Source organism: Garra rufa, chromosome 19, assembly GCF_049309525.1.
Source record: "Garra rufa chromosome 19, GarRuf1.0, whole genome shotgun sequence".
NCBI lineage: Eukaryota > Metazoa > Chordata > Actinopteri > Cypriniformes > Cyprinidae > Garra > Garra rufa.
Window position 1 is genome coordinate 39,975,740 of NC_133379.1, and position 25,215 is coordinate 40,000,954.

General features: G+C 31.0%; 2 protein-coding genes across 2 annotated transcripts in view; both read left to right on the forward strand.

Moving 5' to 3' along the window:
• The window catches only part of wdr7 (WD repeat domain 7), a 65,473-nt gene extending 64,243 nt beyond the window's left edge, over positions 1-1,230 (forward strand). The window contains exon 20 of the mRNA XM_073824067.1: positions 1,165-1,230. Within this exon, the coding sequence (XP_073680168.1) occupies positions 1,165-1,230 (66 nt within the window). The remainder of the gene's footprint in view (positions 1-1,164) is intronic.
• Positions 1,231-13,433: 12,203 nt separating this feature from the next.
• The window catches only part of LOC141292112 (WD repeat-containing protein 7-like), a 39,535-nt gene continuing 27,753 nt past the window's right edge, over positions 13,434-25,215 (forward strand). Inside the window, exons 1-2 of the mRNA XM_073824068.1 lie at positions 13,434-13,458; positions 13,626-13,739. Coding sequence (XP_073680169.1) covers positions 13,434-13,458; positions 13,626-13,739 — 139 coding nt within the window. The remainder of the gene's footprint in view (positions 13,459-13,625; positions 13,740-25,215) is intronic.

A 25,215-nucleotide genomic window follows, 5' to 3' on the forward strand; every position in this document is an offset into this window, starting at 1 on the left:
ATTTCTAATATACATTTTTATAATATAAAACAAACAAATTTATATATATATATATATATATATATATATATATATATATATATATATATATATATATATATATATATATATATATTAGGGATGCACCGACACATACAAAATGTATGTGTGTGTGTGTGTGTGTAAAATTATAATTTATCTTTCTATTTTAAGAAATTAAAATTTAATAATTAAATAGACACACACATATAGACATTTATTTATTTAGTACAAATAGCAAAATAACAATAGCAATTAATCTCTCTCTCTCTCTCTCTCTCTCTCTCTCTCTCTCTCTCTCTCTCTCTCTCTCTCTCTCTCTCTCTCTCTCTCTCTCTCTCTATATATATATATATATATATATATATATATATATATATATGTATATATTATATCTTATCTCTCTTTTTGTATGTTTTTTTTTGGATGGACCATGAGTCTGAATAAAGATACTACTACTATACTGTATATATATATATATAGAGAGAGAGAGAGAGAGAGAGAATTATTTTTAGAGAATTATTTTTTTAATATTAAATAAACATGTATAAATATAAATAAATATATATAATTATTTGTCTATTTTCAATCTATTTTTAATCTATCAATTAAAATTAAATAATTAATTGTTGACATTTAATTGTATTTAATACAAATAGCAAAATACAAATAAGTAAAAACCATGACAGAGATGGTAATAAAATTAAAAAAATAAATATAATTCATATTCATTAAGTAAAACAATATAGTATCTCTCTTATCTCTTTCTATATATAATTTTTTATAAGATTAATTTTTATAATATAAAACAAACATATAAATAATGAGTATGTATCTGTCTATTTTAATATGTTAATTTACATATTAATTTATTTGATTTATTTAATGATTTAAATATATTTAAATAATTAAATATATGCACATGCGCAAACATAATTTTTTTTTATTTTTATTTAAACACAAATATATTTAATTAAATATATACACATACATGCACACAATTCAAACTAATTAATAAATTTATATTTACAAATAAAAACGCGCTTGTTTGTTTGTCATTTTATTTATTTCTGTAACAACTTGCCAGCATCTCAGTACATCCATAAGTTCTCAGTGAATGTGTTTTGTACTTCCTGGCACAAACAGGAAGTCAGATGCATCTTTAAAGGATGTCGATACACAGATACACAGATGGAGCAGCACAAACCTTAGAGGTAGATTCAGTAGAGGAGATTCTAGACTCAATCATCAATCTTTGAGTTCTCAGTGATGGGAGATGTTTCTTGTTCCTCATTCGGTTACGTTTACCAGCACAAACCTGATAAACCCAGCCGTGTCAGACCCGCGGCTCATCAGAGCGGACGAGGAGTGTGAAAACACACGCGTGCAGGCCGTAATGTGTCTGCATCTGTTTTCACACTCGCTTCGATTGTTTGCTCCAAACCCGAGTTCGATCGTCCCACAGGTCTTGTTTGAGTGTTTGTGTTGTATTGATGTTCCTCAAACATTCTGCTTAGGGTTTGTTCTCCTCCTCTCAGAGCACATCAGTTCAGTCTCAGGTGTGCTCTCTGCTCTTTGTTTTTCTACTTTGTGCTTTTTAAGAAAGAGTTGAGCAGTTTTTTCCCCTGTCTTGATGTATTTCTTATTGAAACTGGACGTTTGGATCTATTTGTTTCTTGCCCGCTTGTGATTGGCTGGTGGGTTTAGAGGCGGGACATTCTTATTCTAGGGAGCGTCTGATTGGACAGAGGCCTGTGGTTCCGGAAGCAGTCTGTGTTTCCATAAGCGAAACATTGTAAATTATAGATGTGTGAGAAACATTTATTTTCTCACTGTTTAGGACAGGATTGTGCACCGTTCGGAACTTAATTCAGAATTCCTTTTTATTTAAAATTCAAATTTATGAATTTGAATTAAATTTGAATTGGTTTAGTAGTCAGGATGCTGAATTATAGTTTGAATTTAAATTTGAAAAATTTGAAGCAATATTAGTGTTTTTTTTTTTTACAAGAAATAACCAAATTTTTTCAAGATTTTTTTTTATGTAAAATGTAGAAGTTTAAAAGCTAATATTATTATTTATATATGTTATTATTATTTAATTATTATTTATCTGTGAATTTTGAAGTTTTAAGGCTGCCTTACAGACAGATAGAATGATAAACAAATTATGTATTATTTTTTATGACATATATATATTTATTCATCAAGGATGCATTAATATACATTTATTTTTAACATGTTTTTTGTTATATATATATATATATATATATATATATATATATATACATATAGTGCTACACACATACACATATTTATGTATGTATGCATTTATTTATTTAATACAAATGGCAAAATATAAATCAGCAAATACCATGATAGAGATGGTAATAAAAAGAAAAAAAGAAATATAACTTAATATTAAGTATAAAAATATATTATCTCTCTTATCTCTCTGTCTATATATATGTAATAATTATTTATAATATATATCTTTATAATATATGTAAAAATATTGTTATTATTATTATATATTAATTATCTGTCTACTTAATTAAAATTTAATAATTAAATAGCCACACACATACACGCATGTATTTATTTAATTAATTATTTAAACATATATTTTTTAAATAACTAAATAAATATACACATTTATTGTTTATTTATGTATTTATTTATTTAATTATTTAAACACACATGATCAATTTAATAAATATATATGTGCACACATGCATACATACACATGCAATTCATATTGTTTTACTTTTTTTTATGTAAACAAAAAAAAACGACTCTAGATGACCTTAAAGCTAGTAGAGAGTCAACTAAAATCCATCTAAAAGGTTGTCAGCATGATTGTAAAATATGTATTGCAAATCAGCAGTTTCAGTTAAGATGCGCCCTTAGAAGACAGCAGTCTGTGGAAGCAGTAGATAGCTCATTAAAGTTTAGAACAGAGCCGCAGAGTCACCTACAGTATATGAAATATCAGTGTGTGTGTGTGTGTGTGTGTGTGTGTGTGTGTGTGTGTGTGTGTGTCTGAAGTCATTTACAGCATCTTCAGAAAGTGTGTGTGTGTCTCTATGGACCGTTGATGGGAGGCGAGCAGTGGCCCCTGGGAACGGTTGCCATGGTGACGGTTGCTGGTCAGTGTAATGTTACCGTGGCAGCAGTGACCTCAGCAGGGTACAGGACTGCAGGGGTCAGTGAAAGCGATCCGTCACACACACACACACACACACACACACACACACACACACACACACACACACACACACACACACACACACACACACACACACATTTATGGAGTGTGTCACGCCACGACTTTTGGCATTTCAGTCTTTGCTCTTTCCTTGAGATGATCTTTTACAACGAGATGTTCGGAAACTGCTGTATGTTTTCTATCAGCGCTGATCAATACAGCTCATTGGCCTTAATTAGAGCTCTTTGATAGATCAGACATCACTGCTACTCCTCTTCAGAGTTGTTCAGATCACAACAATGAGTCATCTTTGATTCTTTAAATCATGTGTTTTGTTCAGGACATTTTTTGGAGAATGCTATTTTCTAATTTCATATTTAATTTATGTAAATTTGAATTTAGTTTGAAATTATTTAGAAATTTGAAAATATTTAGTAATATCATCTCTGGAGTTTTTTTTTAGAATTGGAAAGGGATGTGGGAGATTATTTTTGATTTTTTTTGTGATTTTTTTTGTGATGTTTTGGAGATTTTTTGGGAGAAAGAATTGGTGATAGTAGAATTAGTTTTAGTAGATATTTTGGTGTTTTATTTTTTGGTGATAATTTGGAGATTTTTTGGGGGTGATGTATTGGAAATTATTTTTGGAGAGTTTTTGGAGATACGTTGGTGTTTTGCAAATTATTTTTGAGGATTTTTTTTGAGGGGGTGATGTTTTGGAGTTTATTTTGGAAAAAATTTTTGGAGATTGTTTTGGAGAAAGAATTGGTGATAGTTTGGAAATAGATTTGGGAGATATTTTGGAGAGAGATAGAGGAGGGTGTTTTTTTTGGAGATAATTTGGGGATTTTTTGGGGGTGATGTATTGGAAAATATATTTTAGATTTTTTGAGAATTTTTTGAGGGAGTGATGTTTTGGGGATAATATTTTGGAAATAATTTTTGGAAATTATGTTAAAGATTTTTTGAGGATTTGTTTTTTTGGGGGGTGATGTTTTAGAGATTATTTTGGAAATTATTTTTGAGATTTTACTTTGATATTTTGGTGGGGGTTTGGTGATTTTTTTTTTTTTTTGTATTGTTAGATATTTTCCGTTTTTTGGTGTTATTTTAGAGATTTTAAAGGTTATATTGGAGATTTTTTTTATTATTATTATGGAGATTTTATGATGATATGTAGGTATTTTTTTAATGATGTTTTGAAGATTAGTTTGGAGATTATTTTGGAGGACTTTGTAGATTGGTTTTGAGATTTTACTTTTTTTCTTGTTTATTTTTGTTAATTTTGTTTTTAGATATTTTGGTGTTTTTGGAGATTATTTTGGAGATATTTTAGAGATTTTTGATGGTTTTGTAAGTTTTTGTGAACTTGTTAAATGCTTTTTCAGTTGTTATTTCTTTTGTTTTGGAAAATACTATAATTTACCATGTAATGAACTTAAGTGTGAATTTAATTATAAATTCAGTAATGAATTTAATAAAATGGGAGAAAATGCATTACATTTATGGCAAATCGAGTCAATAGTTACATTTTATTTTTTTGTTTCTGCATGCAAATGAAAAATGGAAATTATCTGGAAAAGATGAAAATAGATTTTACAACTTGGTCGGAACAAATCAAATACAGTATTGACATTTTGTCTTAAATCACTGAAGATTTTTTGACAATGTTTAATGAATTTTTGAGATGTTTTGGAGATTTTTGTAATATTCCTGATTAAATATTAAGTTTACTTCGGCGCATGCTGTTAGTTCCCATTGAAATGAATGTATTTTCCCGTGTATAAATGTGTTGATAGTTTCTCTCTCACAGTGAAAATCTATGAGTTGAGCTTTCAATGGAATGTTTTACTCTTTATATTCCTGAATCATAAAACACAAACACATGGATCAGACGTTTAGATGTCAGCAGCTCTGAAACGAGTCTCTGGCCGTACAGGTTTTGATTTGCCGTCAGACTGAAGGGTTTTAGCGATGGCGTTTTTTAAGCGTATCTGAGCCTCTATTCCAGTTAAAGGTCAGCTCTCGCTCTTCCAGAAACAACACAGATGCACGCTGGGCATTAGCTGCTCTGGAAATGAATAAATGACCTTTTGCTGTTCACAAAAACATGCGGAATAAATGACAGGCTCCGAGAAAAACCACACACACGCAATGAAAGCCAGACAGGTGCATTGTGCTGGGTTTAATACTATATTTAGCAACAATATAAACTCTTTTCAACATTGATAATAATCAGTAATAAATTAGTAAATGACTTTTACTTATATTTATTTATTTTTATATTTCTTTTATATTTTGACCTCATTTATTGTTTTCCATATTTGTTTTATTTTTCCTTAAATTTGTTTTGGAATTTATTTAATTTAAATAAGTTTTTTTTAACCATTTATTTATTTACTTACTTTAATTTTTTCTTTTCATGGTAGTTTATTTTAATAGTTCTGTTCTCTCATCTCTTCTTTTTTTGTATTTTATTTTCAATTACATTTTTTTATTTTACTCTTTTTTTTTGCTCTCTTCCTATGTTTATCTTTTTTCTTTTATTTATTTATGTTTTTTTTATTTATTTTATATTTTGACTTTTTATTTTATTATTTTGGTTTTATTTTTCCTTGAATATGTCTTCTATGAATATGAATTCTTTTTATTGTAGTTTATTTGATTTTTGTTGTTCTCTTCAATCGGTTGCTTATATTTATGTTTGGTATTTCATTTTTGTTTTATTGAATTTTTTATTTTATTTCTTCTTGAGCAGCAAATCAGCATATTAGGATGATTTCTGAAGGATCATGTGACACTGAAGACTGCAGTAATCATGCTGAAAAGTCAGCTTTGATCACAGAAATAAATTACAGCTTAACATATATTCACACAGAAAACAGGTATTTTAAATTAAAATAATATTTCACAATTTTACAGTTTTTGCTGTATTTTTTATTTTATTTTATGGTTTTAGTTTTACTTAACTAAATTCTTGATCAGAATAGGCTGCAGAGGGGACTTCATGCTTGAGTGTGTGTGTGTGTGTGTATGTGTGTATGTGTGTGTGTGTGTGTGTGTGTGTGTGTGTGTGTGTGTGTGTGTGTGTGTGTGTGTAAGAGAGAGAGAAAGAGAGAGGGAGAGATCCTCTGTTCTGGGCTCTATTCACCCATCACTTCATTAAGCAGACCTCCATGAACTTCACTTACACACACACACACACACACACACACACACACACACTGACGCTCAGGCAGCTGTTGTCTCTTTGATCATCTGAATGAATGAATGACTGACTGCTGTCTTTTCTTCTGGTCTTTTGCATTCTCTCATCCTTCCTGCATCACTTGTAACTTTCAGGAGTTGTTCCTGAAACTATTCTGGAATCTAATGGCAACACAAATTCATATTTTGATTTTGTAAAATCATTCATGTATTTATTTTAGTTGTAGTTTTCTCTCTTTACTTTATTTTCTTTGCTTTATTAATTTATTGTATTTTTAAATATTTTATTTTATTTACTCTTTATTTTTTATTTTTATTGTAGTTTATTTTATTTGTGCTGTTCTCTTCCTTTTTCATTTCACTCATTATTTCCTTCTATTTGTGCTGCTCCCTTCATGTTTTCTTTTTGATTTATTTTCTTACATATTTTTTTATATTTTGACTTTTTTTTATATTTGTTTTATTTTTTCTTGAACTTGTCTTGGATTTTATTTTTAATATTTATGTTTATAATATTTATGATTTCTAATTTTAGTTAGATTTTACCATTTTTTTTTTAAATGTTTCCTTTCCATTGTAGTACTTTTTTGTTCTCTATTTAATTTTTTAAATTTTCTTACTTGTACTTATTTATTTATTTTTATTATTTTTATATTTATTTTATTTTTTCATTGTATTTGTGTTGTTCTCTCCTATTGGTATTTTTTTTTTTTTTTTCATTAAAAAATATATGTATTACTCTTTATTTTCTTTTTCTTTTTTGCTCTTTTTGTTTATTTTATTTTTTATATTTTTTACTTATTTTTTATATTTCTATATATTTTGACTCTTTTCCCCCCCCCCCCTTGAATTTGTTTTGGAATTTATTTAATTTTATTATTATTATTTTTTTTTTACCATTTATTTATTTATTTATTTCTCTTTATTTCCTTTTTGCTCTCTTCCTTTGTTTTTTTTTTGTTGTTGTTGTTTTTTACTTTTATTTATGTATTTATTTTATATTTATTTTATATTTTGACTTTATTTTTTTTAATTTTTTTTTCCTTTGAATTCTTTTTATTGTAGTTTTTTATTTGTGCTGTTCTCTTCAATTTTTGTTTTATTTTAATTTTTTTATTCTACTCTTTATTTACTTTTCTTTTTTATTTCTACTTGTGCTGCTCTCTTCCTTTTTTATTTTCCTTTTTTATTTATTTTCTTTAAATTATTTTTATTTAGACTTGAATTTTAATTTGATTTCTGTATTTTACCATTTCTTTCTTTATTTTCTTTTTCTTTTCATTGTAGTTTATTTTATTTGTGCTTTTTTGTATTTTATTTTTGTTTTGTTTTATTTTACTCTTTATTTCCTTTTTCATTTTTTCCTACTTGTGCTGCACTCTTCATTTATTTTACTTTTTGATTTTTTTTTTTACTTTTTGTGTTTTTTTTTAATTCTATTTATTTTAAATTTAATTTTGTAATACCATTTATTTATTAATTATTTTTTTTTCTTTTCATTGTAGTTTATTTTTTTTCTGCTGTTCTCTTCCTTTGCTTGTTCATTCACACACCTCTATCTCTATCTCTCTCGCTCTTTCTCTCTCTCTCTCTCTCACCTTCGCTCCTCAAGCTTGGCTCCCCTGTTAGATGTTGAGGGCTGGGATTTACCCTTCCCAGCATCCCCTGGGGTGATGAACGGTGGGAGGGACGGATGAGCGGGTGATTAAACCAGGCCTCGGGCGGTTCTTCCGTGAGAGAGCGCTCCGGCCCGCGGATGTGCCTCTATAATCCCACACAGCTCGCTCACACACACCCTGAGGCTGAACGCCATTCACACACACACTCACACACTCACGCTAAAAACCCTCCAGACCAGCCGTTTATCTTCAAGGAATATTCGGGGTTATTTACAACTTAAGCTCTATCGACAGCATCCGTGACGAGCTGTCAGTTACCTTCACAAGAGTTCGGTCTCTTCCCTCAGACTGTAAAAAACACACAAAACATTCTTATTCTTAATGCATCGTCGCATTATGCTCATTCTTAATGCAGTAATTTTTAATGCATTATGCATTATGATCATTTAGGAGATGATAAACTAATGCCTCTTGGTGTTATTGGCATTAAATCTGGATTCATGTGATGCATTAAGTGTGAATCTTTTATGTGCACAAATGAGATTTGAGATCTGCGATTAAAATTGCAGGAATTTATTCTTCACATAAAGCTTTTTTAAGCTTGACAATGTATATATGATAGTATGATATAGTATAGTAGTTTTTTTTAAATATTTTAAATTAATTATACTTTCTTTTTTTTTTTTAAATGTGTGTATAATTTATAAATTTATTAATTTAAATTTATTCATTTTCATTTATTTTTATTTAACTTTTTAGTTGTATTTTTTTATTTTCTTTTATTCGTGTTTTTTATTTGGTTTTAAGTAAGTTTATTTAAATGTAAGTTATTTTTCCTTAAATGTGTTTACATTTATTTACTTTTAATTTGATTTAGAAAATTTACAATTTATTTATTTTTGTGCTTTTCACTTTCATTGTTTTTTTTTATTATTATTTCTTTTATATTTTGACTTTTTTTGTGGATTTGATTTGTTTTATTTTTCCTTCAATATGTTTTTGAATACATTTAATTCAAATTTGTATTACATTTTACTATTTATTTATATTTTATTATACTTTTTATTATAGTTTATTTTTTCAATATGTGTATGTAATATTTTATTAATTTTTTCATCTCGTTTTACTTTTCATTTATTTTTATTTTACTTTTTAGCTGTATTTTAAAATTTTGCTTTATTCATTTTTTATTTAATTTATTTTAATTTAATTTTAAGTATGTTCATATAGTTTTTATTTTGTTTATATAGTAGTTTATTTAGTTATTATTTTGATTATTATTAAATATTATATTTTAATTATCATATTATTTTTATTATATCTTTATTATAATTAAACATACACTGTATTAGTTTTATTATATTATTATTTTAGTACTTCAGCTTGAAGATGAGAAATGTTCTCTTGGCAGATAGATGAAATAAAATTAGTTTTTATCTATATTTAATATTTTTTTTTAATTATTTTATTATTTTATTTATTTATTTGCTCCATTGAATGTTTATTTTATTTTATTGCAATTTTATTTTTATTGCATTTTAATTTCTGCATTCCAGTATATCATTTAAGTACATACAAGCAAATATGATACTCTATTATTAACCATAAAATACATATTGCATATATTTATGATACATTTAAATTGGATTTAGCTTTTTATTTTTGTGTTTTAGTTACTTCATTTTTATTTATTCAGTTTTCAAAAACAAATTTGTTTTATCATATGAAAAAAAAATTAATTTTTATATTTTATTTATATTTTATTTCAGTAAATATTTATATTATTATAAATAATATAATTATTCTTTTTATTTGTGCTTTTTTGTTACTTTATTTATTTATTAGTTTTATTTTAATATTTTTTTTGTTAAATTTAAAAAAAAAACTTAATTTATTTATTGCATTTAATGCATTTTATTTTTTGCTTTCTACTGTGTAATTAAAGTACACACAAGCAAATATGATACTCTATTAACCATAAAAATACATATTTGTGATCATTTTAAATTTGATTTAGCTTTTTATTTTTGTGTTTTAGTTACTTTATTTTTATTTATTTTTTAGGTTTCAAAAAACTAATTTGTTTTACTATATGAAATAAATATTTTATTTTATATTTTATTTCAGTTAGTATTTATATTATTATAAATAATATAATTATTATTTTTGCTTTTTTGTTACTTTATTTATTCCTTTATTAGTTTATTTTTATTTATTTTTTGTTACATTTCAAAAACCTTAATTTATTTATTGCATTGCATTGCATTTAAAGCATTTTTGCATTCCCTAGTATGTCATTTAAGTGCATACAAGCAAATACAATACTCTATTAAGCATAAAAATACTTATGATAAAATATATTTTATTATTTTTGATTTTTAAGTTAGTTTATTTTTTTATTTGGTTTATTTATTTATTTTTACATTTCAAAAACGTAATTCATTTTATTATATGAAATAAATAATGAAGCTTTTGAAGAAAAAAATTCCAGCACAAGCTGAAAGACAAACCAGTCTCTGACTCTGACTGTGTTTTCGGTGTCCTTTTGTTGGTAAAACGTTGACATGCTGGTGATGGTAATATGGTGAAGTGTGTGGCGTGTGTCTGAAATCAGAGTCGGGTCGTGCTGAGAAACGCTCCTGACTGCAGCTGGGCTGAATTTGAAAGCGTTCCCCTGTGAACACACAAAGGGTGGAGGCAGAGGGAGGATGGATGGGGTTAACAAGGCCGGCTGGAAGCAGTGTGTCATGCTTGACACGGCCGTTTGACCTTGCTGGAGGCCGATTTCGCCCAACCGACACCAGCATCTCTGAATTATGAGCCGCTCTATCTATCTCTGTGTGTGTGTGTGTGTGTGTTGATATCACGCTGTGAAGTCGTCTTGTGTTTATATGCCTCACTGAAGACACACAAAACTCACAATCACAGCTCAAGCCGTCAGAACCAAACACACGTGAACCGTCTGGCTCACATTATCACGCTTAACAAATCAAACAGCGCAGTGACTTCCTATTATTCATGTTCAGGTCATGAATTCACTTTACCAAACACTAATGAGACCTCTTTTATTTGCTACGTTTGAAATCGGAACCTTTGAGTGGTTCGGAACACCAAATGTTGCAAATATGTTGCAGATTTGTTTCAAATATGTTACTCTGTAACAATTTCAAATGTTACTTTTATGATCAAATGAACGTTCTAAAGTGATTGTTTGCCTTTTTGGATGGATTTTGTTCTCGGATCTTGTTGCTATAGACTGTTAGATAGCCTTTTCTGTGAAAAAATACAATGTGATGCTGCCTTTTATTTAAGTTTTTTAAATTATTTAATTAAATAATAATTACAAGGCAGAACAAAATAATTTTTCTTATTGGTTTATATAAATAATAATTCTTATATGATACTTTTAATAACTAAATTAAATAATTAAAAACAATAAATAAAATATAAAAACAGTAACAACAATGCATATTTAAGCTATATAGACATTAATAAAACAAAAACTGATACAAATTATGAAAACTAAACAAAATTTCTACAATTGAAATTAAAACAGATAATATAAAAATAAAAATCAATTCAAAATAACTGTAATACGATAATTAAATCATGAATTCGCTTTACCAAACACTAATGAGACGTCTTTTATTTGCTACGTTTGAAATCAGAACCTTTGAGTGGTTCGGAACACCAAATGTTGCAAATATGTTGCAGATTTGTTTCAAATATGTTAAACTGTAACAATTTTAAATGTTACTTTTATGATCAAATGGAAGTTCTATTTTAAAGTCACTGTTTGCCTTATTGGATGGATTTTGTTCTCGGATCTTGTTGCTGTGGATTGTTAGATTGCCTTTTCTGTGAAGAAAAATGCATAGTGATGCTGCCTTTTATTTAATGCTCCTTTAGAATTATTTTTTTTTGTCATTTTTTGATGCTTTTTGGAAATGATATTACTTGGGGGTCTGATCTTGCGTATGTTTGTCCCAAGGTTATTGTAGTTAATTGAAACTATAACCATAAAAACAACAAAATATATAAAGCACTGAAATAAACTTTTATTTATTTTATTTTATTTTTTTCTAGACAAGGCAGAACAAAAATAACTTATTAAAAGAACTTAGCTTCTTATTGGTTTATATAAATAATAATTCTTATATGATAATTATTATAACTAAATTAAATAATTTAAAAACGATAAATTAAAAACAGTAAAGACTAAATGCATGTTTAAGCTATATAGACATTAATAAAACAAAAACTGATACAAATGATGAAAACAACAAAATTGCTACAAATGACAAAAATATAAAAATAAAAATTAACTCAAAATATGAATAACTGGAATACTATAATTAAAATCTTTACATTAAATTATCTTTTTTATTATTTAGTAATTTTAGTAATTCAGCTTATTTGTTTATTTTAGCTTTTAAAGCAGCATGACTCATTTTCATTTAATTGCAAGTTTTTTAATCTAATTTTTACATTTTGTTTTATTTAAGTCATGTTTAAATTGTTGAAAATGGTTTTAATTTTAATAAAATTTAAATTAATTGAAATTATTTTAATAAAATAAAGTTTAAATTGAAGTTCTAGTTAACAAAGTGTAAACTTTTCAATTAAGACATTTTCACATTACAGTAATGAGATTTTATTTTAATTCATTTAATTTTTATTATTATTTGTCTGTTCTTACACTTTTTTTGTCCTACAGTTATTATAGTTAACTAATTCTAAATCAATAAAAAAGGCAGGTTTTGTTATTCACTGAAACTAAATAAAGAAATATATAATAATTATTATGAATAAATAAAATTATAAAAACAATAATATGTTAAACTGTAACAATTTTAAATGTTACTTTTATGATTAAATGGAATATATAGTTTAAAGTGATTGTTATTTGAACGTTGATTCTCATTATTATAGTACAAAAATTAATATGAATTAGCTCAAATTAATTTTTTTTTAAATTTATGTTATTTGTATTTTTTTCTACTTATTTTTTAATTTTGTATTATCTTATATTTTTATCTAATAAATAAAAAAGCTCAAAAATTAGTGACTTTTTGACTGTTCCAGAACTGCAATTATATCTAATTGTGTTGTCCTGTCAGTGCAGGTTTGTTTTTTTCCTCTTGCGTGTGTGTTTTTCTCTGGGCGAGTGTGTTCTGTCAGTCAGATCTTGATCAGTCTGACAGTTTAAAGCTCAGACGGCGGTTTCTCTCTCTCCGCCGAGGGTTGGCGAGGGTCTGGGGGTCTCATTAATTAGCGTGGCGTCTAGATTAGCTCATTCTCACCTTTAAGCAGCATTGATTCATTTGCAGCCTCTTTAATGAAAAGCTTATTTTAATTGGTAATTCCAGGATAAGCGCCGAATGAAGGCGCGGAATGAAAATGGTGGTAATCAGGCGCTAAAGCTTAATAAAGCCTCGATAATGCAAAGCACCAATAAACCCTGATGAGCTTTTTAACGAGGTTTGCGGAAAAGAGTCGACAAGGAAAAATGTTGTTCTGTCCGCCCGGCAACAACTGAATTTTCACTTCGTGATTGGTTTGTTTGTTTGCAGCGGGAACCGCCCCTGAAACCGCCCAGCCGGCTCCGCCCCCTGCAGAAGCCCCGCCCATCGAGACCAAAGCTCCAGAAGAAGAGATGGATGTGACGGATGATGACATCACTGCAGGTACGGTTGAACACGCCTTCTTTCTGTCTGTCTCTGTTTTTAGGATGGTTTTCCCAACAGTATGATTGGAAATATCACACACACTTACTCACACAGGGTTTTAGACTCTAATAATGTTCCATGATACACCACAAACTTCATTACTCGAACCTAGAACGTCCGTAGATATCAGATCTTTGTCTGTCCATCATCTGTAGTGATTTGTAAACCAGTTTAAAGTGCTGTAATTCAGATTTTCTCAGACTGAAAACCACTTTTGATCAAGTCAGAAGGTCCAGGTACAGATTTAACCACAACATTGTTGGCATATGTGCATCTCTTTGAGTAGTTTTAAGGACTGACTTTTTTTTTTGGTATATTAAAATGATTTTTAATAGTTTTAATTTTAGTTTTAGTTAACAGTTATTCTGCGAAAAATTGGATATTTGACAGATTTATTTACACATGAAGAAGTAAGTCTTATCCATTTAAAAAAATAAGTAAACTTCTTGATTCTCATTATTGAAGTACAATATTTAATTTAAAGTAGCTCAAATTAAAGACGCAAGTATAAATAATTTTCGATTTAGATCATTTTACATGATAGAAATTCGATTTTTTTTAAAGTGTATTTATATTATTACTTTTTCTACTGATTTTTAATTTAGCTTTATTTTATATTTTTAGTTAATAAATAAAAAAAAAACGGAAAAAATTAGTGACTCTAATCTGTTCTGGTGTTTTTCTATTTCTATTATTATAGTTAACTAAAACTTAGCCATAAAAACAAAAAATAGTTACTTAAAGTAAAATGAATGTGCACTGAAATAAAATATAAAAGAAATTAAACATTCTGTATTTCAGATAGTTGTTTTGCAGTGTTTCTTAATTTTATTTAGTTTAACCTGATGCACTAAAATAAGAAACAAACAAACAAAAAAATAACGGAATCTATTACTAAAACTTTAAAACAAAAAATATAAAAATAAAAAAGTCCAAAATATAACTAATATAATGTATATGTAGATAAAATAATAAAATTATGAATTCTATTCATTTATTTAGTTAGTATGTTTGTGATACTAAAATAACAACTAGTGATGCACTAAAATTATTTTTTGACCAAAAAACAGACACCAAAATTATATATGTTTTTTTATTAATGTTGAATGAATTGATCATATGTATGCAGTGTTTAAAAATAACAAACAAAAATACAATTGGAAAATAAAAATGTCAGAAACACACTAGAGTCCCGGTTCAAAGTATAAAAAACATAATATGTATGTGTATAAAATAATACAATTATAAATTTTATTTATTTAGTATGTTAATGATACTAAAGTAACACTGTTATTTAACTAGTGATGCACTGAAATTATTTTTTGAAACTTAATTAAAAAATTAAATTAGATTAAGGTTTTCGTTTATTAATGTTGAATGAATTGATCAAATTGATTGAACAATCAACACTCAATTAAAAAGTTGTATACAAACAGTTAAATTGCACATGAGGCAGGTTTTATATTTAATAACATGATGTTTTCACTCAAAAGTTTTGTAATGTATACATATATTAACATACATGAAATAAAACATCACCTAACAGTTCAAAGTAAAATATTCAAGTAAATATATAATGAAATAAAAAATATTATTATGCTGTAATTTGTCATGGGTGTCATTTTTAAAATGTAAAATGATTAAATATATGTATATATCATGTATAATACACCCACACACATGTATGTATTTAACAGACGCTTTTATCCGAAGCAATTCATCAAAGAGCCAACCATATTCGTAATACACAATGCCAGGTTTATTAGACAACTAGATTAGGATAGATATTAGATCAAGATACATACGATATGCTCAAAACTGGTCTTTATTATTCTGTAAAGACGCAGGATTTTAGTAAGATTGCGTGTGACATGGCCAGCTCTCGGTTCGGACGGTTCGTCTGATTCAATTCTGCAGAATAAATGGAAAAACAATGTCAATAAGTGAAAAATGAGAGTAGAAAATGATAAATCGTCAAGCATGTCTGTGTTATTGACTGGACGCAGAGAGCCGACTGGACTTCAGCAGAGACAGAGAGACGTACGCCGCCTTTCAGCAGCGCTAGAAGCAGGGATTGCTTTTTACAGACTTACAAACAGTACAGAAGTGCATGAGAACTGACTTTATAAACATCGTTCTTCTGTCTGCGCATCTGTTCAATGTGTTGTGTGTATTGATGGATTTTTGGGAGAACGAAGCAGTTTAGGAATCATTTATGAATTAGTTCTTTGCTTTTTATCAGGGTTTCTCAAAATTCTGTTGTCGTACAAATGAACAGCTGAAATGCATTAAAAGTTTTCCATTTTTAGTTTAAAGCATTAATGAATTCAACAGAATTGTGTGATTGACACAGTTGTTATCATTGACAAAAGCTGTTCAAAACATTTTTGATAAATGAAATGAAGCTGAAATAAAATAAGATGCAAATATGAGATGAAAACTGAAATAAAAATAATTGAACGTATGATGTAACAACATAATGTATAACAAGATTACTAAAACTTAAAAAATTAAAAGAAAACTAAAAATTAAAAATTAAATCTAATTCAAAATATTAATAAAAAACTATACTATATGATGCGAATTGACACTTTTTAATAATTTTCACATTTCACTTTAATCGCTTTGAGATTCACAAGAGATTTATTGTAATTGCACAGGGGCATTTTTGACCCCTTGTCTTGAATTTGTGGTGCATTTTTGTTTATTTTGGTCTCATTTTTCCAAATAAGCAAAATTTCCAACCTTTTTCAAGTCAAGTGAAGTCACTCTTTTATTTATATGTGACCCTGGACCACAAAACCAGTCTTAAGAAGCATGTGTATGTTTATAGCAATAGCCAAAAATACATTGCATGGGGCAAAATTATCGATTTTTCTTTTATGCCAAAAATCATTAGGATATTAAGTAAAGATCATGTTCCATGAAGATATGTTGTGAATTTCATACCATAAATATATCAAAACTTAATTGTTAGTAAGTAATATGCATTGCTAAGAACTTCATTTGGACAACTTTAAAGGCGATATTTAGAATTTTTTGCAGATTTTTAAATAGTTGTATCTCCGCCAAGTATTGTCCTATCCTAACAAACCATACATGAATGGAAAGCTTATTTATGATGATGATGATGAAGATGATGATGTATAAATCTCTTGATGCCTGTCTTGTAACGTAAGTTTTAGTAGTAAACGAGAAACGTGAGTATGCGGGAGATGTGGTCAGTCCCAAAAGCAGCTCACTGTCAAATTAGGGTCTAGAGAGGTCAAAGGTCAGAGTGAATCTGCCCCCACCTCGGATGTCATGATGTTTGATTACGGTTACAGGAAGTGGGCGGATCATCTTCTGGTCCAGTAGGAGCACAGCAGTCATGTGTGTGTTTTCATTTGTGTTGTGAAAGCTCGTTTTTTCGTTATATGTATGCTGTGCGTGTGTGTTTGGACGTCTAATATTTCCCAGGACGGATGAGTCGTCGGCCTGATCATGACAGAGATGGAAAACCCCTGAGCGAGGAGCCACGGCAGCGCAGAATTCAGCTCTCAAATGCATCATCAGTCTGCAAACGCACAATCACGTTAGCGCTGCGTAACCTCTTTACAAATACATGATCATTTTACAAACGTGACAGCGCAGACGCACTGTGCTTAGTCTCTGTCTTAAAACGGCTCTGCGCGTTCGCTCAGGACACAGAGTGACAGGAGGGAGATGAGAAGAGCGCTGCAGCCTCTCAGAGGTCGGGGGTCAAAGGTGATGACACCTGTCAGGCTCTTCTCTTGGCTCGGTTCTTCACTTCCTTTCTTTCATCTGTTCTTGTATCACCTCATCTCTTCACATCTCATCTTTTGTCATCTAGTCTTATCTTGTATCTTCTCTACTGTTTTCATTTGTTTCTTCACTACTCCGGTCATCTCTTTATGCCTCGACTCATCTCTTCTCGTCTCGTATCTTCTCTTGGTTTGTTTCTTCACTTCTCTCTCTTCTTCATGTCATATCTCGTCTTGTCTTGTCTCATCTCTTCTCGTCTCATAGTTTTTTGTTTTATATTTTCTCTTCAGTTTTGATTTGTTTCTTCACTTTTCTTCTGCCATCTCTTCATGTCACAACTTGTCTCTTCTCTTCTCTTCTCTTCTCTTCTCTTCTCTTCTCTTCTCTTCTCTTCTCTTCTCTTCTCTTCTCTTCTCTTCTCTTCTCTTCTCTTCTCTTCTTTTTCTTTTATATCTTTATGTCTCAACTAGTCTCATCTTGTAGCTTCTCGTATCTTCTCTTGGTTTGTTTCTTCACTTCTTCTCTCTTCCCTTCATGTCATATCTCACCTTTTCTCATCTTGTCTCGTCTCATCTCAGTTTTTTGTTTTATATTTTCTCTTCAGTTTTGATTTGTTTCTTCACTTCTTTTCTTCTACCATCTCTTTATGTCACATCTTGTCTCATCTCTTCTCTTCTCTTCTCTTCTCTTCTCTTCTCTTCTCTTCTCTTCTCTTCTCTTCTCTTCTCTTCTCTTCTCTTCTCTTCTCTTCTCTTCTCGTCTCTTCTCTTCTCTTCTCTTCTCTTTTCTTTTATATCTTTATGTCTCAACTAGTCTCATCTTGTAGCTTCTCGTATCTCCTCTTGGTTTGTTTCTTCACTTCTTCTCTCTTCCCTTCATGTCATATCTCACCTTTTCTCATCTTGTCTCGTCTCATCTCATAGTTTTTTGTTTTATTTTTTCTCTTCAGTTTTGATTTGTTTCTTCACTTCTTTTCTTCTGCCATCTCTTTATGTCACATCTCGTCTCGTCTCGTCTCGTCTCGTCTCTTCTCTTCTTTTTTCTTTTATATCTTTATGTCTCAACTAGTCTCATCTCTTCTCATCTTGTAGCTTCTCGTATCTTCTCTTGGTTTGTTTCTTCACTTCTTCTCTCTTCCCTACATGTCATATCTCACCTTGTCTCATCTTGTCTCGTCTCATCTCTTGTCATCTCATAGTTTTTTGTTTTATATTTTCTCTTCAGTTTTGATTTGTTTCCTTGATTTCCTTTTTTCTGCCATCTCTCCTTGTTGCATCTCGTCTCATCTCATATTTTATTGTCTCATCTCTTCTGTCATCTCTTTATCTACTCTTGTCTCATCTCTTCTCATTTTGTAGCTTCTTGTCTCTTGTCTTCCTTTGAATAATTTTTTTCACTTCTCTAATCTCTTCATGCCATAATTATCTCATCTCATCTTTTGTCGCATTTTGTCTCGTCTCATCTCATCTTTTATTGTCCCATCTTTTCTCATCTCATCTCAAATTTTATTGTCTCATCTCATCTTTTATTGTCTCATCTTTTCTCATCTTGTCTTTTGTCTCATCTCTTCTTGTGTCATCTCAAATTTTATTGGCTCATCTCATCTTTCGTTGTCTCATCTCTTCTCATTTCATCTTTTACTGTCTCATCTTTTCTCGTCTTATCTCATCTTGTCTCATCTTTTGTCTCATCTTGTCTTGTCTCATCTCATCTTTTATTGTCTCATCTTTTCTAATCTTGTCTTTTGTCTAATCTCTTCTCGTGTCATCTCAAATTTTATTGGCTCATCTCATCTTTCGTTGTCTCATCTCTTCTCATCTCATCCTACTGTCTCATCTTTTCTCATCTCATCTCATCTTTTGTCTCATCTTGTCTTGTCTCATCTCATCTTTTATTGTCATCTCATCTCATCTTTTATTGTCTCATCTCTTTTCATCTCATCTTCTATTGTCTCATCTCATCTCTTCTCATCTTATCTTTTACTGTCTCATCTTTTCTCATCTCATCTTGTCTCGTCTCATCTCATCTTTTGTCTCATCTTGTCTCGTCTCATCTCATCTTTTGTCTCATTTCTTCTCATTTTTTATTGTCTCATTCATCTTTTACTGTCTCATCTTTTCTTGTCTCATCTCATCTGGTCTCATCTCATCTTTTGTCTCATCTTGTCTCGTCTTATCTCATCTCATCTTTTGTCTCATTTCTTCTCATTTTTTTATTGTCTCATTCATCTTTTGTTTCATCTCATCTCGTCTCATCTCATCTTTTTTGTCATCTCATCTCATCTTTTATTGTCTCATTCATCTTTTACTGTCTCATCTTTTCTTGTCTCATCTCATCTTGTCTCGTCTCATCTCATCTTTTGTCTCATCTTGTCTTGTCTTATCTCATCTCATCTTTTGTCTCATTTCTTCTCATCTTTTATTGTCTCATTCATCTTTTGTCTCATCTCATCTTGTCTTGTCTCATCTCATCTCGTCTCATCTCATCTTTTTTGTCATCTAATTTCTTATCTTTTATTGTCTCATTCATCTTTTGTCTCATCTTGTCTTGTCTCATCTCATCTCGTCTCATCTCATCTTTTTTGTCATCTCATCTCATCTTTTATTGTCTCATTCATCTTTTACTGTCTCATCTTTTCTTGTCTCATCTCATCTTGTCTCGTCTCATCTCATCTTTTGTCTCATCTTGTCTCATCTTGTCTCGTCTTATCTCATCTCATCTTTTCTCATTTCTTCTCATCTTTTATTGTCCCATTCATCTTTAGTCTCATCTCATCTTGTCTTGTCTCATCTCATCTTGTCTCATCTCATCTTTTTTGTCATCTCATCTCATCTTTTATTGTCTCATTCATCTTACTGTTTCATCTTTTTTTCTCATCTTGTCTCATCTCATCTTTTGTCTCGTCTTGTCTCATATCATCTTTTGTCTCATCTTGTCTTATCTCATCTTTTATTGTCATCTCATTCATCTTTTACTGTCTCATCTTTTTTGTCTCATCTTTTCTCATCTCATCTTTTATTGTCATCTCATTCGTCTTTTACTGTCTCATCTTTTCTCGTCTCATCTCATCTTTTATCATCTCATTTTGTCTCGTCTCATCTTTTTTCTCGTCTTACAGCTTCTCATGAAATATCTTCTTTTCCATTTTGATTTGATTTCTTTTCTTCTTCACCTCTTTCATTTCTGTCACATCTCATCTTGTCTCATCTCATGTTTTATTGTTTCGTCTCGTCTCGTCTCATCTCTTCTCATCGTCTCATCTTTTATTGTCATCTCATTCATCTTTTACTGTCTCATCTTTTCTCGTCTCATCTCATCTTTTGTTTCATCTAGTCTCGTCATATCTTTTCTCATCTCATCTTTTATTGTCTCATCTCATCTTTTATCATCTCATTTTGTCTTGTCTCATCTTTTTTCTTGTCTTACAGCTTCTCATGTCAAATCATCTTTTCCATTTTGATTTGATTTCTTTTCTTTCTTCACCTCTTTCATCTCTGTCACATCTCATCTTGTCTCATCTCATCTTTTTTCTCATCTTGCAGCTTTTTGTCATATCATCTTTTCCATTTTGATTTGATTTGTTCATTTATTTTCTTTCTTCACTTCTTTCATCTCTTTGTCACATCTCATCTCATCTTTTTTGTCTCGTAGCTTCTCGTCTCAACTATTCTTTCATTTAGATTCTCCTTCACTTATGCCATCTCTTCATGTTACATCTCATTTTGTCTCTCATTTTTCTGTCATCGCTGTCACCTCATCTCTGTCTCATCTTGTCTCATTTCTTATCACCTCATATGTTATCATCTCATATCATCTTTACATCTTTCCTTCTGACATTTCTTGTATTTCATGTCTTGTCTCATCTCTTCTTGTATCTTCTCTTCCTCTCTCTTCTGCTTTGGTTTGTTTCTTAACTTCTTCTGTCATCTTAATATGTCTCATCTCGTCTCATTTCATCTCTTTGTATCTTGTCATTTCGTCTTTTCTCTTCTTGTTTTGTATCACCTCATCTCTTTGTGTCTCATCTAGTCTCATCTCTTCTAATGTTGTATCTTCTCATCTCATATTATCCCATATTTTTTTTCTTATTATTTTTCTGCCATCTCTTCATGTATAGTCTCATTGCTTTTTATTACTTTTCTTTTTTTTTATTCTATTCTCATCTCTTCTTCTAAAATGCAGCACTTGTGCTTTTATCAGTCAGATTTCTTTCCTTCACGTTTATGCTCATGTTCTGACCTTTGACCCCCACAAACGCCCTAGATTGTTTTCTTTTAACAGCCCGTAGATCAGCTACACCTAAAACCACCTCATGACAGATTTAGCCCGTGTATTTGTGTTCAGTGTGTTCATCAGGAGGTTCTCCCATTGACTTTATGAGCGTGTGAGGGAGCGTTTGCCCTCAGGCTGTTCTGGATCCTCGTAAAATGAACAGTGACTCAATAAAAGCCCAAATAAATGAAAAATACGCCGTGATTCCAGCAGCTGCATCATCACACGTGATTCCTTCAAGAACATCAAACCAAACACCTTCTGTTTGTCTGTTTGCACACAGCAGTTTCTCCAGACTCAAGGGTCTCAACATCTATAAACCTGTGTTTCTTCATGATTTTTTTCATGACTTCATCGTTTTTACGACGTGATTTTGTGGTTTAGTGATCTCCAGTCAATTAGACCCTTGAGCTTTAGTGTTTGGTTTGATGTTTTTCAAGGAATCATGTGTGTTGATCTATCTTGACTCTGAAACTATGTGGAAGCATGAATGGGCAGATTGAGTGCTCTGTTTCCTTAAGAATGACCTCATGCATGAGGACATCCGTGTGTTCAGCGGTTGATCTGGATTCAGATCTGATGATAATGATGATGTCATAATAGCGCAGTAACGTTGTTCATAAGACAAAGAACAGACTCCAAGATCGTTAAACACATGAAAATGAATAATTCAGCGCATTGGAGCCACACTGGGGAAATTCAGCCAGAGTCAGACAGATGTTAAAAATTCAGCTTGTCCAGAGCAAAACCTCTGACCTGAACACAGTGAAGAGAATGAGAGAAGAGCGGGTCGACATTTGTTGTTATGCGGTTGCTAGGGTGTTTTGAGCATTTGCTTGGATATTGTAGGAGGTTGCTAGGGGGCTCCTAAGAAGTTTTAAATGGTTGTTGCTCTACTGTTGCTGTTTTTTTTTTAAATGTTGCTGTGCGGATGTTGTGGTATTTGGAGTGTTTTGTTATGCAGTTGCTAGGCTGATCTGAGTGCTTTAGGCAGTTGCTATGCAGTTGCTAGAGTGTTCTGAGTATTTTAGGCAGTTTTATATGCAGTTGCTAGGGCAATCTAAGTGTTTTTGGCTGTTCACATGGTGTTTCAAGTGTTTTGGCCATTGCTATACAATTGTTTGTGTATTCTGAGTGTTTTAGACAGTTGCTATGCCGTTGCTAGGGTGTTTTGAGTGTTTAGACTGTTGCTATGCAGTTGCTAAGGTGTTCTGAGTGTTTAGTCTGTTACTGTGCAGTTACTAAGGTGTTCTGAGTGTTTGGGCTGTTGCTATGCAGTTTCTATGGTGTTCTGAGTGTTTGGGCTGTTGCTATGCAGTTGCTAAGGTGTTCTGAGTGTTTAGACTGTTGCTATGCAGTTGCTAGGGTGTTCTGAGTGTTTAGGTTGTTGCTGTGCAGTTGCTAAGGTGTTCTGAGTGTTTAGTCTGTTACTGTGCAGTTACTAAGGTGTTCTGAGTGTTTGGGCTGTTGCTATGCAGTTTCTATGGTGTTCTGCGTGTTTAGGGTGTTGCTATGCAGTTGCTAAGGTGTTCTGAGTGTTTAGACTGCTGCAGTGCAGTTGGTAGGGTGTTCTGAGTGTTTAGGCTGTTACTATATAGTTGCTGGGTGTTCTGAGTGTTTAGGGTGTTGCTATGCAGTTGCTGGGTGTTCTGAGTGTTTAGTCTGTTTCTGTGCAGTTACTAAGGTGTTCTGAGTGTTTGGGCTGTTGCTATGCAGTTTCTATGGTGTTCTGCATGTTTAGGGTGTTGCTATGCAGTTGCTAAGGTGTTCTGAGTGTTTAGTCTGTTACTGTGCAGTTACTAAGGTGTTCTGAGTGTTTGGGCTGTTGCTATGCAGTTTCTATGGTGTTCTGCGTGTTTAGGGTGTTGCTATGCAGTTGCTAAGGTGTTCTGAGTGTTTAGACTGCTGCAGTGCAGTTGGTAGGGTGTTCTGAGTGTTTAGGCTGTTACTATATAGTTGCTGGGTGTTCTGAGTGTTTAGGGTGTTGCTATGCAGTTGCTGGGTGTTCTGAGTGTTTAGTCTGTTACTGTGCAGTTACTAAGGTGTTTTGAGTGTTTGGGCTGTTGCTATGCATTTGCTAAGGTATTCTGAGTGTTTAGACTGTTGATATGCAGTTGCCAGGGTGTTCTTAGTGTTTATGCTGTTGCTATGCAGTTGCTAGGGTGTTTTGAGCGTTGTAAGACATCTGCACACAAACACACTCTTTCAACTTTAAGACTTGAAGCTGGAGGTTTGATCAGCAGAACGGTGAGCACTAGTACTAGTGAGTGGAGGTGAGAGGCGGGGCCGTTTGTTTTCTGGCAGGATGTTGCGGGGTTAAACCCCCCTGAAATGGCCCACAGAGCAGCACGCCTGCTCCCGTCAGGGGGTAACAGAGGATGGGGGGTGAAAGGGGCAGGAGGGGGTGACAGATGGTCCTGCTTGGGTACAACTAACACACACACACACACACACACACACACACACACTCCGAGGTTAATAGACGCTTTTTTGACTGATTTGACAAAGTTGAACACCAGCTAGTGTTGACTACACACAGAGAGAGTCTGCACCTGCTCACACACACACACACACACACACACACTTACCTAGCTAAATAATCACATCGTAACCTTTGATTATTTTGTAGTCAGACATTGCTTTTTTCATATATTTGCCCATTTATTAAATTTTTTCTTTTTTTCCCAAAAACTTTCACATATTTACCCATGTCTATTTTACCCATGTTTATTTTTTTTTTACTTCCCCCCCCCATATTTTTCATGATTTGATTTGTTCATATCTCTTTAAAAAAAAAAAAAAAAAAAATATATATATATATATGTATGTATATATATGTATATATATATTTAGCTTTTTCTTCATATTTTTACAGATACATTTTATATTTTTGTTTGTCTATATTTTAATTCCCCCCATATATTTAATATTTTCCCATATATTTTTGTAATTTAATGATTTATTTTTCTATTATTTTGTCATTTTTCCATAATTACATGATTTTTCTAATTGAAGGCATCTCTAGATGTGCCCCCAGCAGTGTGTGTGTGTGTGTGTGTGTGTGTGTGTGTGTGTGTGTGTGTGTGTGTGTGTGTGTGTGTGTAAACAGATGGGCCAAAATAGTCAAGTGAGTTGTCTGAAGAAGTTGTTTATTGATCCCTTCTTTCCTTATCTCTTTTTTTTGTTTTCTTCTTTCTTTGCATCCTTTCTTTCTGAATTGCTTCCATGCAGCAAAGGATAAAATTAGATTGCAGAATTGATTGATTGGCTGTGTGTGTGTGTGTGTGTGTGTGTGTGTGTGTGTGTGTGTGTGTGTGTGTGTGTGTGTGTGTGTGTGTGTGTGTGTGTGTGTGTGTGTGTGTTCAGGTTGATTTTGTTCAGTGCTTCTGTTGCGTTT